The sequence below is a fragment of the Pseudopipra pipra genome, chromosome 2 (genome assembly GCF_036250125.1).
Source record: "Pseudopipra pipra isolate bDixPip1 chromosome 2, bDixPip1.hap1, whole genome shotgun sequence".
Lineage (NCBI taxonomy): Eukaryota > Metazoa > Chordata > Aves > Passeriformes > Pipridae > Pseudopipra > Pseudopipra pipra.
The window spans coordinates 25943487-25969462 of NC_087550.1; the positions used below are offsets into that span (position 1 = coordinate 25943487).

The 25976-nt window shown below is 41.6% G+C and overlaps 1 protein-coding gene across 2 annotated transcripts in view; it reads right to left on the reverse strand.

Annotated features, from left to right (window-relative positions):
- GSK3B (glycogen synthase kinase 3 beta) overlaps positions 1–25976 on the reverse strand; it is a 155257-nt gene that overhangs the window by 7061 nt on the left and 122220 nt on the right. Inside the window, exons 8-11 of one of the 2 annotated variants that reach the window (XM_064644464.1) lie at positions 25098–25193; positions 14704–14742; positions 12157–12343; positions 6415–6513 (exon numbers count right to left, since the gene is read on the reverse strand). In XM_064644464.1, coding sequence (XP_064500534.1) covers positions 6415–6513; positions 12157–12343; positions 14704–14742; positions 25098–25193 — 421 coding nt within the window. The remainder of the gene's footprint in view (positions 1–6414; positions 6514–12156; positions 12344–14703; positions 14743–25097; positions 25194–25976) is intronic. The other variant, XM_064644465.1, reaches the window with a different exon arrangement.

Here is a 25976-nt window from a genome sequence, read left to right on the forward strand (position 1 = left end):
TTACTGACCTCAGACTGAAGGACTGTATGACTAGCATAGGTACCAGACATGACAAAATACAACTGGTGGGTGGGGAGAGCAGTGACATTCCTCCCGCATGGAAGAGCTTGCAGGGCAATGCAGCTGGACGATGGTCTACAGTAACCTAGTAATGAAACCCCACTCCTCTTCTGCCATACTGACCTGGTCACGGTTGGAAGTGCAACCATGAGCAAAGGCAATGGGATGAATCATAGAATGGGTTGGGTTGGAATGGACTGTCAAGATCATCTAGTTCCACTCTCTGTCATGGGCAGGGACACCTTCTACTAGACCAGGTTTCTCCAAGCCCCGTCCAACCTGACCTTGAACACTTCCAGGGATGGGACATCCACAACTACTCTGAACAACCTGTTCCAGTGCTTCACCACCCTCACAGTAAATAATTTCATCCTAATATCTAATCTAAACTTGCCCTCTTTCAGTTTTAAGCCATTCCCCCATGTCCTATCACTACACGCCCCTGTAAGAAGTCCCTCTCCAGTAGCCCCCTTTAGGTCCTGGAAGGTGGTCTAAGGTCTCCCCAGAGCCTTCTCTTCTCCAGGCTGAACAGCATCAACTCTCTCAGCCTGTCTTCATAGGGGAGATGCTCCAACCCTCCAATCATCTTCATCATCCTCCTCTGGACTCTCTCCAGCAGGTTCACATCCTTATGCTGGGGACCTCAGAGCTGGATGCAGTACTCCATGTGGGGTCTCTCAACAGTGGAGAAGAGGAGCAGAATCAACTCTCCCAACCTGCTGGCCATGCTTCTTTTGATGCAGAACAGGATACGTTGCTGGCTCCCATCAGTCAACACTCCTAAGTTGTTCTCCTCAGGGCTGCTCTGAAGCCATTCTCTGTCCAACCTGTATTTGTGCTTGGGGTTGCCCTGACCCAGGTACAGGACCTTGCTCTTGGCCCTGCTGAACTTCATGAGGTTTGTACAGGCCCACCTCTGAAGCCTGCCGAGGTCCCTCTGGATGGCATCCCTTCCCTCCAGCATGACGACCACATCACACATGCTGTCTAGAGATGGGCAGCACTTGCTGAGTCACAAATTAAGTAACACACACAACTGCGACAAAAATAGGAAATCAAACAAGCAGCAGCATCCAGAAACACAACGGACAAGTGGGAAGAGAGGGTGATGTCTACTTGAAAAGGAAATGCTGTGAGGAGAGTGTGGGAAGAAAGGCAAATTGTCCTGTGGGCAGAAGATGCCAGACGACTGCTCTCGGATTTTCCTGTTCCTTTTCATCTCACGCCAAATTAATTGCATCCCCTCCCTCATGAAGCAATGACCATGATGATAAAAAAATACCCTCATACAATTAAAGCCCCAATGCAGCATGACAACAATACCAACGTTATTTGGGAAGCTAGCCTTGCAGGCAAGAGACATCCTCCTATGTGGAGAATTTCCCTGAAGGAGCAATTCCCAAATCCCACATGCATGCAGACCAACGATGACTAGGGAAATCAAAAGTGACCCAGCAAGCCAGGTAACAGTTTCCACACTTTAAACTCTCACCGTGCCTGTTCTAGATTAATTTTCAAGTATAGATAAACTCCAGTTAATGCAACATCTGCTGGCAGTGCCTGATGCAAGCAGTCCAGCTGGAGTCTGTATTGTTGGCAGAAGATTTCGCTATATGTGTACAGAAAGTGCTTGTATTTCATTTGATGATATAAAATGTGCCTTTTGATCTCCATTTCCTGAAGACAGCAGAGGCTGAAATTGTTATCATTACATTGCTATTGCACAGAGATAAAGCAAAGAAGAGGAGAGGATGGAGCTCCATGTAATACATGCTCCTTTTCTATCATCACTCTAATGGGGGAGTTCCTGAGAAATATATATGCCACATGTCAAAAGAAAGTCAGTCAGGTGATGCAGTCCAACAATATATAGAAGTTCCCCAAGGTTGGGACAGTGCAGAGCAAGTTCAAGGCTGCACTTGCTCCCAACCCACAAGAAAATGCAGTATTTTGACATTTCAGTTCATTTGTTGACTCTGCATTGACAGGACATCTGAGGAACGAAGAGGGGCTTGTTCCAGCATCTCTTTGCTGAAGCACTGGAAAAAGAGCACAACTGGAGTATGAGGTTCTCTGGACATTCATTTACTCCTTCTCTCCATGAGAAATCAGTATTTGGGCATAAAAGAAGGAGATCTAGGCCTTCAGCAATGATGGTAAAAGACATCTGTTTTGCAAAGCAGTGGCCTGTGCCACTGCCAAAGCCCTGCTGGGGAGCACAGCCAGCAGCTGGATGCAGCTCTCTGGCACAGGACAGATGAGCACTGGTCAGACTGCAGCTCCAGGTCAGAGCAGCCTCTTTGTCCTAAACCACCCACCTGACACCTCTGCCTGTGCAGGCAAGGAAGAGTCACCAGGGCTTAAGTGTCAGCTGCTTCCAAAAGTTCTTTCAAACAGAGGGCAAAAGCATCTCTCATCACTGCAGAGAACCTCCTCCAAGTCAGCTTTTCCCTCTGAGGAATGCCTCAGCTTTCTTGGAGGGTACGTGACACTCCTCAGAAACCTCCCGGAAAGCAAAGACAGGGCTACAGTTCAGAGAATGACAGAGACGCCAGCCCAGCCTGAGAAAGCCCATTAGCACTAATGACAGCATTAGCTGGTTGGATTTGTAATGCTGACAGACTGTGCTGCTCATCTGCAAAGATACAGAAACAAAGCTACCACCAGTCGGGGAATCCTCACAAGACAGCTGAGGAAACAAGTGGAAGGAGAAGGAAAGCCTGGTTTCCCTATTGTGCCTGCCTGTGGATGTAAAAATCCAGGCTCTGAGCAAAACTGGCAAGGGCAAAATATGCAAGTTTTACTTCTCTGTCAAGGAATCATCCCTGTGCTGAGCTTGTAGAAACCTGAGTTAATTGCTTGTCTATATTCTCCCAGTTAAGAAATTAAAGTTTTCCAAAATTCCTTCAATGGGAATATCACAAATGCACTAAATCTTATTTTATAGAGCACTGTGGTCTTTTTCAACTACCACACAGTGGCAGGTAACACCAGTTCTAATCTGTTTTGTTGCCGAAAGTTCAGGCACATCATTGCATTTGGGATTACATGGGATCAACACAGCGGGATGACTGAGACTATGACCCCAGAATCCCTGCTGGCACAACTTCCCTGCAGATGGCAATTATGCTCTTCCCATCCTAATGTTGACTAACAGAGAGGTAACTACTGCTGCTGGCTGATTCAGGAAGAAAAATATGTAGCCGCATAAGCAGATATGCATTCAGCTTGGTGTGCATGCTCCCCCCTCGGATGCCATGGCTGCACAGCTATGAAACCATCCTCTTCCTCCTCCAGCTACATCAAGGCAGCATCCCCAGAAGCATGGCTGAACTAGCATTTTTAATCAATGCCCAGTGTAATTCACAGAAAGCTACCACACTATTTCAAGCAGTGGCCAATAAATCTTATATTCCTTTTCCTCCACTTTGCTTTAGACATGCTACTAATGTCAGAGAATTTCTCAGAAACATTTGGGTGAATTTACTAATGCCAGTGCAGCAAGGCTTCATACTCTTGCTGGTGCCATTATTACAGCGAGTCCAGCTTTATGCCTCAAGAGAAGAGGAAATTTACAACAAATACTTTTTTAACACTGAAAAATTACTTAAAATAATTCCTCTCCATTTAAGATCATGATCCCAGGATTACTGTTGCATTGGGTGACTGAAGCATCATTGTGAATCTAGCAGTTAACAAAAATTACTTGCTTTGGATAACTTTTAAAAATGTAGATGTGTGTCATACTGGTTAGCACAAGGGCTAGTCTTGCTGGCTTGATGAAACCTGCCCTGTTAACATGGTATGTTGAAAAGCCAATCTTTCCATCTCTTACCACACCACTGCTAAGTCTCCTTGGAAACACTACTTTGATAGACTTCGGACAAATAGTCCTCTTTTCTCTGGTTATTCTCTAACTATGACCCTGCCTAGCTGCATGATCAAAAGTGGTGCTTTACACCTTATCAGAAAGCTGAGATTCTGACATGGCTGCACACCCGCAGGACAGCTATAAAAATAACAAGAGCTATTTATTATGCAAGCAGGTAACAACCACCCACCTGGTTACCTACAGGGATGGACAGACACACTGCATTGCAATGTACGTGCACCTGTGCCTCAAGCTCATGGAGCAGGTTGGACATAATGGACACTTGAACCTCAGTGTCAGTTCTGCTTGCTAGACAGAGCACAAGTTACACACTAATAAAGTCAACTACAGTTACCTATGATTTGCTTTTCCCTTTATTGCTTTGAGAGCTACATTTTGGCGCATCATCACCACTCAAAAAACTAGTCTCTGAACTTGTACTGCTAACATTTTGCAGAAAAGTCTCCTGCCTACCAGGATGCCCTGGGTTAGGTGGGAGTTTTGCTGAAGTCACTGAACAATGCAACATTCACTGCTCTGGGAGGTGCAGGAGTATAGAGAAAGAAGGAATCCCTTCTATGAAAATCTCTTGCTAAATGTAGCACAACAGATTAAAATGACCTCAACAGGACCTAATCCTAAAAATCATACCTGTGATGACATTGCCACCATCTGCTGTGAGAACCCATGTGATTAAGAAACAACCAATCGGTTGTGCTGCAGAAACCCAAAGCCACAAGCTGAACTTAATTTCACAATTTCTTTCCAATTACGTCCAAGATGCAAGAATATTATATTTTGGTTTGAACTACAAATAGAAGGTCTTATCCCAACTCAGTGAAGTGATTGCAAACAGAAGCTTTAAAAATGCTGACATAATTAACACAGGGGTTTTTTTGAGGGTGGGGTGGGCTTTGGTTTTTTTGGTTGGTTGGTTGGTTTGGCTTTCTGGGGGTTTTTTGTTTGTTTTTTAAATACTTCACATTTAGGACTCGACCTAATGCATTTTCCCCCCACATGGACCCTTGAAAAGCGCTGAGTGAAAACAGATTTTTTGACCCTATCTTGGGGTCTTGGCAAAGAGAACTCCATAAAAGGCATGAAAGGAACACTAAGCAAAACAATATTTTTAAGAAAGGCTTAAAATAATTTTTCATGTTTGTATTTTGTAGTTTTTAAATCACTTTTACTACTTTATCTGCTTTTTTTCTCACTAGTTGTTGGGCAACAGATGCACACAGAGAACAAGAATATTTGCAAAATACCACCAAGTGTGTGAAACAAAAATACTAGATTTTAAAATAGCAATTTGTCTTCTCCTAAATTCAGAGCACATAAATTGTGTAAGCTGTAGCTTTTATCTGCTGCTACTACAATTTCAGAGAGAAGCCTCATCTTTCAAACCTGGGTGCATCTGTCTGTCCCAAAGTATGAAAATGCTTTCTATACAGCACTGGCTGGACCAAGTGCATCAGGTATCAGGTAACTATCTGGCACATCAACCAGCAAATGCTTTCCTGCACATTTCAAGAACAGCTTTTTAATCAGGCCTTCTCCTTATCAGCTATCCTACACTAAGAAAGTACCTTGCACCTCAAAAGGGGCCACAGCCCTTGTCAAATGGGGCTGAGGTACACGCAGGACACACACACCCATTTTGCAGCCTGCCTTTGGCTGGCCCAGCCCCAGACAGTCGGCTGGTGTGCTGACTCAGGGCTGACTCAGAGGAAAAGTGCTGGGTACTGAATCACCTCTGCTACATCCTGCAGCACCTGGGATTTTCTTTGGGAGTCTCCCAACTGGTATTACCAGGCTTTTAAGCTTTCACTGGAAACAGAATACAATATGCAATGGCTAAAGGCCAACAGTGAGCTTTTAAAAGGTTTCTGACAGAAACTTGAGACAGAGCAAGAGGCAAAGAAAAAAAATCACTCAGTGCTGGCCAAAACCCAAAAGGAATCTGCCTTGTGGCTCGAGATGACATGAACAAACTCAGTAAAAAGCAACTGAACTACTTAGATGAGACAGTGAGCACACTGACTGAACTGCTTAACTAGACTCTTAAATGCTAATGCCTTTAGGGAAAAAAATCCTCCCCATCCACGCTACATGGAGGCTGCATGCACTGAGTTAGCTGTTTCTTCTCTTCCTAGGCATCACAAACTCATGCTCCAAGTCAGCATTAATTTCAGGCTAGCTGAGAGCTCAGAAGTTAGGTGCAAACTAATCCACAAGGATTGCTAAAAGCCAAGTGAGATAATGATTTTTTTAATAGTGGAGGTCTGAGTGAGAAGGACCAACAAACTAAGCAGTCAAAAAACAAGAGTTTGAGTGCCCTGAGTTAGGATTTGGGTGATACTGAAACAAACCCTTCCTCCCTGTTCACTTTGAGGGCCAAGGCAGCTTGTGGGCCTCAGCAGAGGGAAAGTGCCTGGGCAGGGGAGCAAGGGTGAGGAGGGAGGCAGGCAGTTGCATGTTCTCACCTGAGGCCGCTGTAGCATTTGTAGGGGTTGAAGCAGCTGCTTGGTTCCGGGCATGAGCAGGGATGAGGATCGAAGCCAGAGATGGGTTACTTGACAGTTCTGGAGGGGAGGTGGAACAAACAGAGTTAGCTCATCATCCACAAAGTGCCCCACATGCAGGTTCAGCTCCTAGGGTTTCCCCCTGTAACAGTGACCTCAGGCAAAACACATGCCCTTACAAGGTCACGTTACGTTTTCTTCTTTGCCAACTGGCGAGAGGAAACCACAGTGATATTTGGCAAGGCATTCTCCAGAGCAAGACTGTCAAAACTACAAGTAGTGGTGCAAGGGAATTATATTTCCTAGAGAAAGACACTGGCTTGGGAGTCAACAAAGAACCAGCCAAGTCTGTTCCTTGTCAATGGCCTGATAATGCTGTTTGCTTCTAAGCACTGGAAGGATTCCCTTCACAAACCCACCTGCAATCAGTCTCAGGGAGAAGGCTGATAACAGTGGTGCTGCTTTGGGCACTGGTTCAGCAAGCAAGCAGCTGGAACAGTTGCTCCAAGAGCTTCAGGAATTAGTTCTTTGGCTCACTCAAGCATCATTTTTTCTCAAGGACCCAGGAACCCAAGACCAATCTCTCACAGCCATCTCCTTGAGCGAGGCCAAGGAGAGGTGACATATCCTTTAAAAGGACAGGGAAAGGGAAAGGCAAAGCAAATTGGTCAGCTGGGCATTTTAAATGGACAACAAAATGATGCAACCATTCCTTCTTGGACATTAACCAAGGAAAAAGCAGTCATGTCTTCTAGGCTCCAAATCTAATACAGTTTCAATGTGCATCAGAATGAGAAATAGGCATTTTACAGCCACAACTGTGGGAGGATTAAGGGCAACACATTGTCAAGAACTGACAATCTTCTGGCACTTTTTCAAGAGAATCTAGTGCCTCACAGAAGGTGGGACCGAGCTGAGACAAGACAGGTCCTGTTTGTTTCAGAAACAGGAGTGACTGGCTGTCTCTTGAGAAAGCAACATCCGGTAAAAAGGATGTGAACAGTCATCTCACAGAAGGAGACTGATGAGTTTTGGAGCTCCAGGAGGTCATCTGGAGGAGAAATGAGAATAGACAGCTTTTTACAGAGGACCTCCAGATAGCACAGGCTGTACAGAAACCCATCCAAATCACACCACGGGGTCAGCAAGGGGGTTTTGGACACAGTCTCATATTATTTGGGCTCATTTTTGAGAGCCTATCGCTTTTCTTTAATGCTAGTTTTAAACTCACGGCCTAAAGGGATCAGTAGTCTACTTGGTGACTTTTTTTTCTCAGTTAACTGTTACATTAAGTTTCTTTACTGCTGGGAGGACAAGATACAGAAGACTCACGTGTTTACAAGCCTCTTATTACCGCACACTTTGACACTGCGTTTCAGCACTTATGAATGTAACCAGGTTGCTACATTACCTGCAACCCATCCAATCTATTCTGTAATATCTGTTCAGCTCTAAGCTAGTCCTCCTAGAAAGCCTCAATATTCAGAGCACTGGTACAAATACAAAATCCTCAATTCATGTGGGAATAATTCAGAATTCATATATTCATAATGTTATGCAGAATTTTCAAATAGCTACTTTAAATGGAAAAATAAACGGAAGAATCATGAATCCTAAAGAGTCTAAGTGGAACACCAGTCATAAACTTCAATACTATCTTGCTTTGTGCTAGAAAATGCTGCTCCCTCAGTATTTTTTTCAAATTTGTTTTCCAAATCTGCTATTACTGGGAATGTACTCTTTATCTTGCTCTTTTGAACGTTTCTATCTCCCCTGCATTATTTTCTGGAAACAATACAGGGCTGTGACCCAAACAAAAGCAGAGCTAAAACAACAAGGAAACCAAATTTGCTACCTTCTGGTGCTACGTGGTGCCTTGAGGATGCAGCTACAGACTGCCAACATTGCTGTAGCCAAAGAGCCAGTTGATCAGACAGAACAACACCCTTGCAAGGGCACTTCAACCCCATTCTCATTCCTCCCTCATCTGATGTTGTCAGAACATCTCCTTTTGCAGCACCAGCTGTGGCAATAATACTAGTTTTTTGTTGTGTTTAATGCAAGTGCAACCATTTCTCTGAAGCTACCTTAAACTTTCACGGAGACCAGAAGACTGACCTCGCTCCTGTTTTCTCAAATCCCACATTATCTTCCTTGGTATGAAGTTCCTTAAATTCAGAATACTCTGAATGTCTCTGAATGTCCTCTGAATGAGGAACAGGTCAATTCAGACAAGAAGCAACCAAAGTAAATTGAACTCTTTTGGTTGAAGTTTGTTAGCAGCTTTCCTTGAGAAGTTGTTTGAACTTTTGTTACAGTGTATTTTTGCACCTATCCCATCTGTAAGGATGAGACATGGCAATACTGAGGAGAAAGCTGCAGTCTACAGAGCGCTGAGAATCTCTGAGAATCCTCAGTGATTTCCCCTACAGTATTTGGATAAGCTGTTGAACTGTAGCCTGATTATCCAAATCAAACATACAACTCAAGGTTGGGTTAATTACAATGAATACTGCTGCAAGAAGGTATTATAGTCAAGGCAATCCAGACAAGTTTTCAATATCATGATGTAAACAGAGCAGCTATCACAACTCATTCACAAGACCCAACTCCCATTCACATCGGCTGGGAGAATCCCTCTGGCTTTCTTTTGACCAAATCATACCATTTGCAGCCAGTTAACATCTCCAATAAGGAATAAAAATGAAAATGTCCAGTTTTACTAGAAAATCAGATCATCTTCATTCTCAAACAGAAGAAAATGACTAGTGTTGGCAAATGGTGCAGTGCTTTTTTCAGTATCATTACATGTGATATATCAATTCTAAGAATTCCCTGGGAAAATTATTTTTGTATCACGTTTTCTTTGTCATAATAACAAACTTTGTATTCTGTATCTATCTTAAAAAAACCCCCAAAAACTAAAGGTCACAAGCCATGGTCATTAAAGAATAAACCAAACAAAAGAAAAACACTCCACCCCCCTCCCCTTCAGTAAAAATGTAGTCTGTCATAGAGATGCATGAAAACCATTCCTCAGTGCTGAGTCACAGAAAGAATTTTACAGTCTTTAATGGCCAATATGGAGTGACATTAACTTTTGTGACCCAGCACAATCACTGAAATGGCAATAATTTCACAGATTGTTTGAAAATTCAGCTTCTAAGAGAAAAATTGCTTTCCGTCTTGCAGGTCTAACAGCTACTGAACTGCAGCTCTGTGGCTAGTGGAGATACTTCTTTGGTCAAAATAATTTTTTCAAAACCCAACTGGCATATTTATTTAAACAGTTGTTTAAATTAAGAGAAACATACAGAATAATACTCTCTTCCACAGATCTCATATCTACAGTAAAGTCAGCATCCACATGCTCCACAGCTATAGCTGGCAGTCAAAGACTATGAGCTTTATCTTCCATATACTCTCACTGCTCTTCTTCTAGATTATCTGACCAGCACCAGTGCCCAGATCAGCAGAACTGACGTGACCCTTAATTTCTTTCCGAAAATCAATCCAATGCATTAACGGCTGGATTTATGTTATTATTTCTAACAGTTCTGCCCTTAAGACTCCTGCAGCTACCTCCTACTTCATGGGTTTCAGGCAACTGGATACAGCCAAATAAAACACTCTAAAATGTAATATTGTCTGTTGAAAACAAATGCCATTCAAAACAAAAGGATGTCTTTCTTCACTTTTTAAATTACTACACATGACTTAACATGATTCATTATCCAATTTCCAATGATCTGATCTGTTTCCCAGTTGGAATTTCTGCTCTGGATCAGCCAACTTGATGGGACCTTGCATGGTAAAGACTAGAGAACAAGGACTGCACAATAGTCACAGGAGCAGCAAAAGCTTCTTGTGTATCTTGAGCTCACAGTCAGGACTGCTGCCTCATGAGACTCACTGCTGTGCATTTATTAATTACAGAGTTCTTGAAATCACTGCGCTAAGCAATGTATTTATGTATTTTAAAACAACCCTGGTTATTTTTTTGAGTTTGGCTGGTCACCTGCAACACAGCTTATTTGGAAATGCATTAATGACCAGTCTGTGTCCTGCCTTTCCTTTATAGATGGTACAACTGGCACCTGTTGATGACTTGCTTTTTTTATTTTAAGGAAATTGCTCCATAGGAACTATCTTCACTTGCCATTCTCAGGAGTCACTGTGCAAGAGGGGAGCTCATCAGCTCCTTAGGATGGGAATAGGAGCTTTGAATTTGCTCGAGCATTAGGGTAGCTTACCTGGCAGCTTCTACACTGCCTGAGGGGAATCAGGGACACATTCCCAATACATACACCTGTTTTCCCCTAAGGATTTTTAAACAGACTCACTGTAGAGCTTTCCAACCCTTTTTAGAAACCTTGTTTTCATGTAGTAGATACACCCGGTCTTAATGTCATTACAAAACAATCAGAATCAAAACAATTTCAGAAAGCACAGGGGTGAAGCTGTATTAAGACAGTGGGATCAAAACTACTTCAACTGCTGAAGACAGCCTTACAAGGGGGGGAAAAAAAGTAATTCAGGAATACATGGAAGGACCTGTAGCATAACTACTAAATTTCTAACAACATACACAGAAATCAGCACAGAGGACAGTGACCTGGAAGCACAAGCTATTTACCTGAACAGTTTAATGTGTTTATGCTTTGGAAATGTTTTAGTATTTTCAATATATTTACCTTCTGCAAGGCGGACACTTAAAACAAGCTAAAAGCATATTTCTAGGCAGCTTAACATATTCCTTTGTACAGATACAAAGCTCAATTTTTTTTTCTTTTTTTAAATAAAAGGGTTCCACATGTTGAAGGAGAGGGCTCTGTTTCACATTTTGGCAGAGGGGCAAAGAGTTTGATAAATTATATTGATCTTAACTGAGCCAAAAGGTGTTTCAGACTTTCAACAGAAAATGCACACAGAACTATTCTTGCCCACAGGGTGAGAATTGGCAGCTAATCACTTTAAAAAAACAAAAAACACAACAGGAAAAGTGCTCCAAAATTAATTACTAGCATATTTTTATGCCATACTTCTCACATTCTCTGTCTTGGCAGGAGAAACTATTCTGGGGGGATATCAGTTTTACATTTCTGACTTCTGTGGAAAAAAATACATGAACGGTTTTAAAATTTAATATCAGCCTGGCTTCAAATAAAAAAGTTAGTTGTCCATCATTTTTACATTTTCTAAATGACTGGGTCAATCAAATGCCAGATGAACTGTACAGCACATAAAAGATGGACACTAAAGCCTCTGTATTTATCTTGCATAACCTCCCTGCCAAACCTAATATGCATTACTACTTTGTTATGGTGTTTCAGGTATGAAGAAGCAGGATCATCTCCAAATGATAATCTAACCTCCATGGTCCACTGACTGTGATATTTCACACACAGCCATCAGCTAGGTTGCAGACAGTGAACTGCAAATGTAAGCGTTCTTCATGTAATCCAATAATAACATCCCTCAGTAATTCAACACAACATTTGAACTGAAGGCATCAGGCATCTGTCCTGTAACTCCAAGTCCCTTTCCTCTCTTTTTGATATGGACAGTCGGTTATGTAACTGCTTAATAACATTAGTCCTGCTCAGAGATTTTTACTTTTAAGGGAGTAACATCTGCATTACAACAAACATTCATCCCAGTACTTCCTCCTAAAGAAGTGATCCTTCAACGCTCTCAGGCTACCTTGAGTGGTGAAATTGAAGAGTGCAGGTTTATCTCGCCCATTTGGTAACTTGACATTTGGGTCCCGTAGTTCATCGAAGAAAGAGTGTGCACAGGCCTCCAGGGGAGTCAGGCGGGCAGTGGGGGTGTACTCCAACAGACGGCTACATAGCGCGATCGCTTCTGGTGGAGTGCGGGGCCGGAAGACCTAAAAGAACAACAAGAAAACAAGCAAGGAGAAAGGGGTTGTCTGGGTATACTTCTTTGTCGACCAGGAGCAAGTCAGCGCAATTAAACCTCTCACTGCCCAGCAAGCTGGAAGAAACTTGCATTTTGTGCTAATCAAAGTCCTGCAGCAAGTATGGGAAAATCCAGTTCCTGGGGTTGAGAAAGGGTTAATTGCAACGTCTTGCACTAGAGTGAAGGTGCAATGCCAGCAAGAGACTTCATGAGAGCGCACTCAGAAAAACAACTTTGAGAATGAAGGGGAAACTCATTCAAAAATCATGATGAACACACACAGGTGCTACCAGCCATGCATATGGGGTGGAGTGAAGGTGGGGAGGAGGGTTGAAATGAGCAGGATTCACTGAATATAAAAATATAATAAAGCCCCGCTACAGTTCTCGGTTGGTTTTTTTTCTGGCTAGTGCATGAAGTCTTACTAACACAGACTTTTGCAGGCAGGCAGGTCAGATTGTTGCTATGGAGGCTGCTGTTCAACTTTGGAGAACAACAAGGAAAACACGGGTGGGGTTGCAGGAAATGTCTAGCTCCAATTTGCAAGTTACTCCTTCTGCGACCTTATTCTGGCAAGTCTCTCTTGTAAGTTTATTGGGATAATTCCTGCACATTTGGTATTTGTAAGGACAGCTGAAAATTGCATCCAGAAAACCAACTATTTTACTCTAACAGATTTTTTTACCTTGAGTGATTACAAAAAGGAGTTCTTCACTGCAGCTTTGTTTTAAACCTCTAAGGATGGTTCTACCCACTGCCAATCACACTCCCATCCTCTTTTCTCATGACATCATAAGCAAAATAGGAGGTAATAATGTACGTGACCTGGATGGCCTCCTCAAGCATTTGCCTCTTGCTATGTTGCAGGTGATATGCAGTTTGGGGAAAAGGGAGTAGGGTGGGCACGAGTGTTAAGTTCTGATGCCAGCATTTTTGGTGAAAACTGAGCTAATCCAAAATGCCTTTGCACCAGTGCAGGTAAACTCAAGCCACGCAGCACCAAGGAGCAAAAAAAAAAAAAAGGCATGACATGGTAGTTAATCACAGATGAGGAACTTGCACAGGCACTCCTTTGGTAGGTTTTAAACCAGACATATATGCTCTTTTGCATGAGAATCAAACACAAATGTCAAGTTCTGCAGGGACTGAAATTTTATTCCCTTGGTGCCCGTCTGGGTCAGGAGCATTAAGGTTTGCTGCAGTGTGTGCTGTACTAACTTGTATGGCAAGGAATCCTGACTCAGGGAGTCAAGGAGCCAGGTATAAGAAGAGCTAACTTTATTCCTACTATGAGGTTATTGCAAAACAAACTGAAAATGTTTTTGCACAAGGCCTATAATGACAAAAAGGAAGGCTTTAGCTTAACGCTGCTGGCAGAGAACCTCTGCTGACCACTGTGCCATCTATGTAGGGTCATGTGAAGGGGCAGCAGACGCTGCTTTGTGCCTGCTGCCTGCAGAGCTCGGATTGCTGGCCACAGCACACAGTGGATACAATTATCACTCCCAAGACACAGCCTGACCTGAACAAAATCTAAGACTGTCTCCAATTAAAAAAAACACCAGCCAACCTTGTGGCTTTCCCTCCCTTCCACCCCCCACCCCACAGTGAGTAGCACAAATGAGTATGTCTTGAGGTAAATCCACAGAAGTGAAGTTGTTTTATATTTAAAATGAGGTAAAACTACTGAGGTGTCCCTCATGCACCTTAGCAGTGATACTTTAACAGGACTGATTTACCACAGCTTGAAACTTAAGTACTTCACTCTTAGCTGTGTTTTTTCCCCTCAGAACAGCTCACATGACAGCCACTACAGATTTTAAAAAGAAAACCATTTTTTTTCCTTAGGTAAAGACCACAAGCCAAGCCCTTATGTTGAGTAAATTAGTAGGCAGACAGTCACAAATCTGATATCTGTAAAAGGAGTACTTGCTTGTCCGCTCTTAAACTCCTCATTTTCAAGTCCGTGAAACCCTACCATGGGTTTACCCTGGTATGAACTGCTCAGCCTGCCTTTATATCTGGAATTAAGTCACTTGGGATAGATAGTTCCTGAATTCTGCCCTAACTGCTTCAATCCAGGAAGGGGGGCGGAGGGGGGGAAGGAGAAGGCCTCACAGGGCTTTCCCTGCAACAAGTGGTGAGTACCACATGAAGCAAGTTACAGGTCTGTGCCCATCTCATCTCTACCACCTTGTGTTACAACATTTGCCTGGCTGCTACCTCACAGATGCGGTTTGAACTCAAATATTCCACTTCTAGCATTTCTCTTTTTTTTTTTTTTACAAGGCTAGGCCTAGTAATTTGAAAAAATGTTTAAGTACATACCCGTACTCCTGAGGTGAAATGTCCTGTTCCTGACGAGTCCTAAAGATGATAATGCAGTGAAATAATCCAAACAGGGGGAGTCAATCCAAAAGAGAATAGTCCAGCAAGGAAAAATATAGCCAATATTATAAGAAATCCATGGTGTGGGGGACATAGTAAATGTTTATACAATTAGAAACTTTAAACATCAGTCTCCATAGCAGCAAGTCCAACTTCACCACAGTGTATGCCAAAAAATTGATTGTGCAATGGTGAGGCATAGTATAGAAACATTTCTATATGAAATTTATGTTCCAATGCCAGTGCATTTACTAAAAAAATAAAAAAAATTGAAATCAAAACTCTAACTTGAACTAAAAGGGTAATTGAAATTCCCAAAGAATTTTCAGTCCTTGGTCCTGGATATAAACGTCCACAGAACCGTGTGGCCAGATTAGTTTGTCTCCAAAGGTTCATCCCACTTGTAAATCTGTCTCAGACACACAATGTAAACTTTTGGATGGTTTTGGTTTTTTTTTTTCAAAAAACCCAAACCCCTAGCAATTTATAATTTGTGTTGAAGACAAAGTAAAAATCAAAGATCTGTATTTTAAATTTGGATACTTTTAATTTGTGTGTGCTATGAGTACCTCAGGCCGCCGCGGATTATTCTCCATTTTGGATTGACTTCCCCCGCCACTGGATTTTGTTTGCTGGCGTTATCTCTTTAGGATTCTTCAGGAACTGGACGTACCACCTCAGGAGTGCGGGTATGGACTGAATTTCTTTCTATTGCGGGTTTATTCCCCCTCATACCCGTCGCACCCATTACTTAAGAAATTTTTTTTCCCCTCAATTTGTCCCTCCCACCTCCCTTTTGAATAATGCCCTAAGAAATAAAAGCCAAACCCTCTGCAGTCTTTTAGCTCTTCCCATTCAACACAGTTCCACCGGGAAAGCTGCCCAATTCACCCACCGAGAACTACGCGAGCAGCTGCCGCCCACGGCAACGGATACGCCAGCACTTCCATGCCACGGGGCATCGATGCCAAGGCAATGCTGGGCTGATGCTCTGTGGTGGAAGGGGTGGGAGGACAGATAGACAGTGGGACTTGTGAGCCACGAAGCCCTCGCACGTACGTCTCAGCAGGAGTTTAAAGTCTCTGTAGTTCTCAGTGAGGGAATCAATTTAGTAAATAATCCGCGGATTATTTTTAGTCTGCGGACTAAAATTTAGTGCACGGACTAAAATCCGGCCCATCGGAGCAAAGTCTGTCTTGGTCTAAAATACATCTGGGTGAAAGCAAAAGAAAATAAAAATTAAAAAAAGAAAGAAAAAGGAGAAAGGAAAATAAAAAAAAAGGAAAAAGCTAAGTGCACAAAGTGTTTGGGCGGACTAACATTTAGTATGCAGACTAAATACGGCCGGGCAAAAGGCACAGCAAGGCCACAAACAAACAAACAAAAAAAACCCAACAAAAACAAATCAAAAATAAAACACTGACAGGAACTTTTAAAGCAATCAGATACTACCCCACCGGCGCAACAATTCATTTTTCTAAAATGAAACAAGACCTTGTGTAAGGCTATTTGTCCACAGCAGGGACCGAAGGCTCAAGTTTTCATTTTAAAAAATGAACCTGTTTTGGAGATAAACAAATGCAAAAAAAAAGGCTTTACATACAATATTCTTGAAGGAAAATTTGCACTTGAATAACTCAAAACCTCTTGTTTCTGCAAAGCAAATGAATTTCAGGCTGAGACCCAGGTTGCTGGTTTTTGTTTGTTTGGGATTTTTTTTGGATGAGCTACAAAAAATCTCTTGAATGATCATGTCAAAGGGAAATGCTGACTCATCCAAAGCCACAGCTTTTGGTGCTTTTGTTGGTTTTCCCTCCCCCAATAAATCTATACCTCACCAAAAAGCTGAGGGACCAGTGCAAGTTCTTTCTTTGTTCAGGCATGCTGGTGATGCTCAAACACAGACAGACCATAACAGCTAGTCAGCAGACATACTCCTCTCTCCTTTTCAAGCTGCACTGCTATCAGTGCAATTTTTTTAAAGTTACTCCCCCTTTATTTTTCTGGAACTACTACCACCTTCAACATTTCAAAAACGATTGCCAGGCTTAAATGCCCCTGGTGCACTATGTGGCTCTCATCCCCTAGTGACTTGAATTTAAATGAAGTCTTTGTGCACCAGCACAGTGGTCACATTTTACCTTACTAATCTGAAATAGTTCCTACCAGTGTAGCAGAGTTCATGCCCCTTCTGAATTTTATTTTTTTGCACACATGGAGAGACAAAAGAAAAAGGATGGAAAGCACAGAATTCTCCTATTTCACTTCACTCACATCAGCATTCAGCTCTCAAATAAAACCACATGGGGCAAGAGCTAAGTATTGTTTTACCAGAATAGTTGCTCTGACTTTCAGTTCATTGACATTCTTCAAACAAACTTTCCATGCACAACACGGAGCACGTCTTGGTCTAATTAAGCCCCAAAGCCAAAGCTTCACAATGTGACACCAAGGTGCTCTTCCAGCCAGTGTATATTAAAAGGCATGATTTCATGCCATCAACCACTGTGCGTTTTGCATGCAGATTGTGAATACTGCCCGCGTGCTGCGCTCCCTAAGAGAGCAGAGGCTTATGAAAATGACATCTGTTGCTAACACATCAAGTTGGTGACACCATGGTTAAAAATTTCCTCACCAGCTTCAGACTCATGTGCTTTGCCAAGAACCACCCACGCCACCAATTCAAGGCTGACAGTCTGTGCACATCTCCTTTCGGTTTGTAAGCACATTTTTTTATGGCACATGAACATTAGGTAAGAGAGAAAGCTCCTCCCTTCAACCAAAAGCTTGCACTGTTTACAAGCAAAGTCACCAGATGTAGAACACAACCCTCAAATCAACTTTTTAAAAATGCAATCACACAATACAATTACTATGACCTTAGGATAGGAAGCGGTATTTTGATCAAGTTTAACACAATAAGGTTTATGATAAACGCGACACATTCACAAATACAAGAGGAGAGGGAAGAGACACAGAAGACAGCAATTTATGCACTGGGCTCTACCTGACACAAAAAACCCCCAAAGGTGCATCAGAAGTTCTGCCCTTGGGACTGGTCTTGTTCCAAAGGCCTGAGAATTTCAGATTGGGATTTCTGAAATATGACATTTGGCTATTTTGACGTGCATAAAACCTACATGATAAAAATGAAGGTTAAAAAAAGTTCACAAAAGAGGCACTGGTGTTGGGAGTGATTTAAAAATATATATAAGCCCCCCAACTTCCATCTCTGATTAAATCCCCCTATGTTTTTCTCTAAAAAGCAGCTGGGAAACAGTAAATGCCTTATTAATCAAGAGTCCCAGTCAGATGGCACTTAGACGGGGGAAAATGAAATAAAGAGAGAAGGGTTAAGTGGCTTACAAATGAGCCAACACAGAACTGGGAACGGGACCAGGAACCTGTCTCCAAAGCTACTTCTTGTTGAGACCACACACTTGTTACTGGGCTCCTTCCATTGAGGACCTGGTAGAGACAAAATGAGCTAGCATTTATTACCCAGTGCATGTGCTCTTCTTCTATTGAGCTCTAGAGGAAAGCAATAAAGCTAAGCAGAACAAACAGCTCCCCTTCTTCTGAGACAGAACCCCCAAAAATTTATTTCTGAAAGTGCTCTCACCCTCACTGGGACAGCCGCTATGAACAGCCCAGACAGATGTGCTGCAATGAGATGGCTAAACAGATGGTACATTGTAAAAGACATGTTAAACTTCACATTTGATTTCTGAGTTGCACTGATGGAAATCAATTCTTAATGTTAAATTAGTGCTCGCTCACTTACTGTTAAGCGATACTTTCTTTACTGCACACAAATTGGGCAGAGGCAGGGTAATTTACCACCCAGCAAACCTGGCTTCTTTTCTTATGCTTTAGATAGAGATAAGAGATTTACACTGTCAAAAATCATTGCTACTACAAAAGGAGCTGGCAAACATGAAAATGCCAGAAAAACTTGGGGTTTTTTCTCTTAAGTTAGTCTCCTGCAGAGCTGTTTCCACTCTTTGCTTGGAAAGTCATTACACACCAAGTGAAAAACAGAACTGCATTCTTTAGAAAGAGGTCAGGGCATGGTTTCACAACAGGTACAAATCACCTCCAGTTCGTGCTGGAAAGGACAGTTCTGCCCTTTTGGCCATGCACATCTGCCCTTGTCTCAACCCTTGCAGTCTGGGTTTAATGGTCAGTCAGGTAAAGAAGGTGATGCAAATCCTGAACATTTGTGTTATTCAAGAGGTTTTTGCTACTATGCAAACTGTAATATGTATCAGGAATATGCAGGTGGGAGGTGAAGAACTGACCCTGCTCCATGATGAACTCAATGCCAATGATGAAACTGCAACCAAAGAGACATCTCATCTCCACTGTACCTTTGTATCTCTACAAAAGATCAGACCCCAATCTCAGAAAGAAGAGTTTGCATTTTCAGCTTGAATTCAAATGCAAGTCCACTGACAAGATTTCCGACAAAAGTGCTTTTGCTTTCTTTTGTCATCAGTCATAATTAGAAGTGACAAAACGAGCTGTCTGTTTATCCATTTTACTGTTTGGTATTCTTCCTTGAATCTGCAGTATGAGCAGTCACTTTGGAAGCATTACAAGCAAAACAATCTGCTTAAGAACTAGACAAGAACAAGGAGAGCAGGAGTAGGACAGGATGAAGACATGAAACTGATTCTAGGGAGTGGAAAAACACGCTCATGAGAGAGACCAGCCTCTACATCCCAATCCTAGAGTGTGGGGAAGACGACAGGACTGTCTGATACAAGCACAGAAATATTCAATACTCAAAGTAAAGTGATTAGTGTGCTAATAGACACACAAAGAATACACACATACACGAGGATACAGAGACTAAAATATTTGGCAAGTATTTTATAGTATTAGCAGAAATGATTTCATAATACAGGTAGAAATACAGATCCTAAAGTCAATATCCAAAGCTACTCTATAATATAGCCAATCATGATTCTGCACAACTTCAGCTGCAGCCAGAAGTGGCCAATTGCTTTGGCAAAGTGCTAGAAGGGATGAGCTACAATCTCTAGTTTCATCTTAAGACACTGTTTTCCTCTGCTGACTTGAAGACAGACAGAAAAGCACTCTGAACAGTTAAAGTAATGAAAAACAAAAAAAAAAAAGGAAGTGCTTACAAAGCTGGGAGGAACCCTGCCCTACTGTCCCACAACTTCATGGTGAAGGCAAAGTGCTGCAGAGAAAAGTCCTCATGTATTCATCCACAAGAGTGCACAGCAGAAGGGCAGAGATGCTCAAAACCAATCTAGACATGACAGTTTTTCTCTCTCTCTCTTCCACTGCCAGATAAATGACTCTTTTCCATCTCAGTGCTGACTTGAAAATTATTAGTCCAACACCTATTCAGCTACCATAGAGTTGGGGATGGCAAATCAAGCCATTCTCTTTAGTATACTCAAATTTATCTCATCAGAAGTACGTTTAAAAAATGCCTGCATGTTTGAACCATCTTGCAAGTATTTTCAGAAGATCAGAAACAAAGGCCACCAAACCACAGCACACTGAAGAAACTCACTGTCTATTTTTAAGAGCTGCCTGCAGTGGAAACTGCTTCCATGTCTATATAATGGAGACAAGGCAGAGGTTAAGATTCGAGTAAAGGAAACTCTCTTTGCTGTTACAACCTGTTGTACTGTTCTGCCATCATGAACCATGGGCATGCTTACAGCATGTATATATATGTGTATATGTATATATATATATGTACATATTTCATTATACTGCCCTTATACCGGCAAACATGTGGCAGTATCCTTGGGTGGGGGAAAAAAATACAAACAAGTAATTTCCGCCATGCAGAAGGGGCTTTAACTAAGTACTTATATTACATTTACTACAATCTCAGTCAAATGAGATCCTTTACTAGCTGGATGCAAGGGGAAAGGCAGGCTATCACAGACAAACATTTTATGTATTTCTGGAAATAATCACAGCACATTCTTTGTTTGTCATCACCCCAAGGATCTGAGATCTGAAAGTAGCTTCTGAGTAATGCTAGGATAAAGGCCAGCTGTAATGGGGCCATGGTAAGCAACGTCCATCTACCACAAGCTCATGAAGCCTGCATTCAGACCTTTTGTCAGCTGTCCCTCTGTCTCTGCCCCCTCCAGAAGGGCTGGAAGCTTCAGAGAAAGCTCACTGCCAAAGCTGAACTTCAACAGCCCTGTGATTTATAATCTTGCACTTGATCCCAGATTTTCTCCTTGGCCTTCCTGTCACACAGTTATACGCTATAGGTGAAGCTTAGTCGGAAGAAGAGTAACAAGTATAAAGATTAGTAGCACAGATCAGACTGCACTTCCAAGAACAGAGAGGGCTCAAGGAGTTTAGGTGGCTAAAAGACACAAGCAAAAGTCTGACTAGTAAAAATGACAGCGACAAAATCTCCAGAAAGGATAGTAACTTTTATTTGATGAGTTGGTAACACTGGAAAAACTGGGCAGGTTTTCTGACCCAAGATATACTTGAAGACATGACTGTGTGTCTAAAAGCCTATCTATTTTTTTCTGACTGTTATCAGTCAGTCAAAAGCTATTCAGAAAGCAAAAGAATTGCTTCTCTTATAACATGATGCTACTTACTTCACAGAGCAAGGCAGACAAGCCATAGGATGCACCTCTATTAATACAAAATGTGAAGTTAAAACAAAGGGAGGTTTGGGTGAAAAGAACAGCTGCACTACTAAATTCAACACACTGGTATTCTGAAGAGGACCCCCTGGCCAAAGAACTAAAATGTCGTGGATTCCTCTTTTTAAGACTGAGGTTGTAGGGTCGGGGTGCCAGAGGAGAAAAACAGAGAAGTCCTGTTTCGGAAGAATGGTTTGAAAGATTCCTGGAAAGTTTGGATTCTCTTTTCTTTGGCTAGCCAGGGACATGCTGAACTCCCATTGTCATCTGCCTCATGCACATAAACTGGTATAAAACCACACAGGTGCTTGGGCAACACAGAACCATATTGGAGATTAGAGAGAGGCCTCTGTATGTTTTATAACAAGAGATTACAGCTCTTAAGTTACAAAAGTACTTCAATCTCAAATGGTCAACAGATTGAAAACCAGTCTGCAAATAGTCTGCACTGTACACTCATATTATTGCTGTAGCACAGAAAAATATTTTTTAGAGTTTTTTTGACTTCTTTCATAATCTATGAAGAAATGGTTAAAGATTAAACCTTGTTAATTTGAGATCTCTTTCTTCACACTACTACATCTCACTGCCTATCAATACTGTATTAGGATGATACCAATCCACTTCTACTAAAAAGTCTAAGATGGATCTATGAAGGGGACTTCAAATTTCCACAAAGTTTGTGCTCAAAATTCCAATTTCAGCCTGAAACTTACTGAATCTGTGAAACAATATTCCTTCATGGACTTGTCTGTATCCAATCTTTCTCTGGCTCTTTGAAAAACCCAGAATTTATTTCATTGCACTATAGCACCAGCCACCATTCTTCTTCACCTAGCATGTAACAGCAAATGCAGCAGATTACACCACCACAGCAATACTGAGTAGGAAAGTAACATACTTATGCCTGCCAGAAATACCTAAAAGAACAGACCAGAACCAGATACATCCAACCGAAGTCAGCACCACAGAATTTCAGATGCAACTTATAGATACTACAGCTTCCAAAGAAAATTCTTCATTGCCTTCTACACACACTTTTGCAGACCAAGAAAGTTCCCTGAAAACAAGAGCAAACCAAAGACCTTACTTTTGTATAGATTACCAGCCTGGAAGCAAGCAGTTACAGACTGCATACTGGGCATCTCCACTGCATGAAATTAACTCCTAGGACCTACAAACTCCTCGACTTTGACAAACACACATTATATTAAACACCACAAAACAACAAGGAGAATGCTCTTGTGTCCAAGAGCTTATACCTGGGAGTTACTATATTCTCAGTAATTCTCTCTCAAACATGCTGATAACTAGCTGCCTGGAAGATTTTCCACACAAAAAACATCTTTAACTTCTGTCTGCTGAATCCTCTGGTCATAACTACTCCACAAAAATAACGACCTTCTATCTAGTGTAATCTTCAATAATTCTTTAGCTTAGATGGCAAGGATTTGTGCCTTTGAAGTGGCAACCTAAAGTTCAAGTCCTGTTGTAAACTACCTGTAGGACTATAGTTACATACACAGTTGTAACAAAAAAACCCCCAAACCAAACAACGAGTAACGATATTTGCACTTTCACTTCTTTAGTCCTTCCTTTTCTTTCAAAGCCAGAGCTCTAAAGAAGTTTTTCCTCACACACCTTTCAATTCTAAGATACAGAAGCTCCAAGAGGATTGCATATGCTCACTAACATGTCATCAGATGTTATCCCAATTCAACTGGGTAAGAAACACCAATTCTACATATTACTGCTAAAATCTTTCACATCTCAACATGTTCAAAATGTCGAAAGGGAAGGATCTTGAGAAGTAATACATTGAGAAGATAAGCATCATTGCCAACACCATGCTGGATAATCCATTTTGTTAATTTAGCATTTGCATAATAAGTACAGATCTCATAAATGAAGTATCATGTAACCCAATTGTAATTAACTGGTTTAAATCCTATTCTACACCCAGCTGACATGAGGAAGAGCTGTGTGCAGAATGACTCGAGAATGAGAAGCTACGCTGCAAGCACAACTCTTCAAAACTAATTGTGCGCTAATGGAGAATGCAGATTTGATCTTCTGGCAAGCTCCTCTCAATTCTTTGTAATTGACTTAATTTCACTTGTGATCCTTTACAACAACCTAAAAGCATTCTTTATAAATAGAACGAAGCCTCAGTCTTTTCTTGAAGCTTCCATTTGCCAAAAGATCTCTGCCGTGGTCTAACAGACCATCAGGTGCACACAGATGATTCTTAAGACTATTCAGGCATAAGATGAGTTGCACAGATCAGATGCTTAACTGTGTTCTACAGTACATCTCTGCACTTCTACTCCACTGCATATTAATTTAACCCCCTCTAATCCAAACATCTTTAATGCAGGAATTCAGATGCAACTCTAATATTCAGTGCTACAAGGTTTTTGGACTTATTTTTGTGATTTTTATCATGATGCAATTCAAAACAGAAGAGACTGCTCCCAGAGACTTCTGTCTTAATTTTTTTCCCTTGTTAACATAAAGCCTTGCTGGATCTACTAGGCTCCCATACTATTATACATCACTTAACCAACACACAGAAAATAAGTCTGATATGGAAATGCAAACAAGGAATTAGTGGGGAAAAGGAGAATTCACGTGGTACATGACTCATTGGAGAATCTGTCGCAAAAATACTGACATGTAGTACCTGCCCTAACATGTACCTATCATGTACATGGTCTCCTATCAACTAGCTTTAATTAGTTTATTCAGAGTTTCTATCACAACAGAGCATTTGGTCCAAAAGAATCTGACCTGACCATGTGTTCAGCTAAGGATGCAATCCTTCCATGCACAGATATTACTTTCTTAGCAGAAGGAAACCTGAGTGTTGAGATATGATGAAAATACCCTATGACTATATCAGACATTCCTCAAGCAGCAAAAATAAAACATTAACTACCCAGGCTTCAATTGTTTCAGACACAATATTTAATTTATTCCACACCCAAGAGGCTAACTAAATGATTGTTACTCTGTCCCAAGTCAAATATTCATCATTCCTTGATATGTGGAAGACTTATTAATTGTGTAGCAATATATTTGTTTCCATGCTAGCAGCTTCCTTTTTGATTGTGGAGGTTATAATATTGTCTGCATGTACTGCATTGGTGTCTCCCTGTGAAATCTAGGTAATAAGAAACCTTAAGAAGTAACTCCAAGAAAAAACACCCCCCTCAACAGCAAACCTACAGGAGGTACAAACAGAATATTATCTATGAGTGAAGCAGTTAAAACAGTGACTGTCAGCCCTCTTCACAATATGTAACAGTATTACAAAAGTGTCATATGTATCACTGGAACATTTTCTCATTTCTGTGTGACTTCTGTGCACATCAATTTATACCATGACAGGATGCAGATATATTGCAATCTGCTATAAACACACAGACACCATTGTTAAAACAAAAAATAACCCACCTATAGGCAACCTCAAAAGCCCCAGACCAATATACATTACAGTGCACTCCTTCAATACCTTCTTCTCCTCAGCTACATCTAAAGTTTGCAGGTCCCCAGCTTATTCAAAGGCACCCAGTTTAGACTGAAAACCACCAAATCACTGACCAAACTGAACTCCTTGAATTTTTACTTTGAGCCCATGTCTTTATTATTCAGATCATATAGACTCACCTTAGTCCATGGATGTGCCTTAATCTGAGGAAATTTGAATTCAGTATAGTTTGGATTCATTTCTCTAATTTGCTCCCTTGTAGGCGTTCCCAGAACCTAGACAGGAGAGAGAAAAGAAGGCAAATTGTTAAGATACGCTTCATATTCATACAGTAATGAAGACTGAAGCATAACCTATCAGACATTAAGAAAACTGAAGTCAAGCTGTGTAACTAGTAAGTTAATATAGGCTTGAGAGCAAAACAACAAAACTTTTGCTCCCAGGAGAGGGAGGTCCCCTCTCTGGGCAATCTGCTCCAGTCTTTGACCACCCTTCACAGTAGAAAAATGTGTTCTACTCTGTGCCGCTGCTACTTGCCCAGTCAGCAGCCAACACTGAGAAGATCCTGGTTGTTTCTCTTCCCTCCCACCACAAGGCATTTATAGACATTGATGAGACCCCCTTGAGTCCTCTCTGCTTCAGGCTGAACAGTGCCAGCTCTTGCAATCTCTCCTCATCTCACAGATGCTCCAGTTCCTTCATCATCTTAGTGGCCCTTGCTCCAACTTCAGGAGTCACTTGCTGGCAATTCAGTTCATGCTCCAAGTCCAGTGTCAAAAAATTAATTATCTTCTACACTTTCTACGAAATTCAAGCATCTTTCTCAAACTTACTGATATTTCAATAAGGAAGAGAGTTCACTCTAGATTGTTATAAAACAGTACCACCAAACACATTCAGGGGTTGCAGTTCACTGCACATGGCTGATTAAGGATCAGACCAGTAGCACAGACTGATTTTACAAGCCATGAACAAACTTATAAGATCAGCCAGTTACTGCTGAGCCAAGCCAGACAGGTTCTCTCTCCCCCTTACCCTACAAACAAAACTGTGTGGGT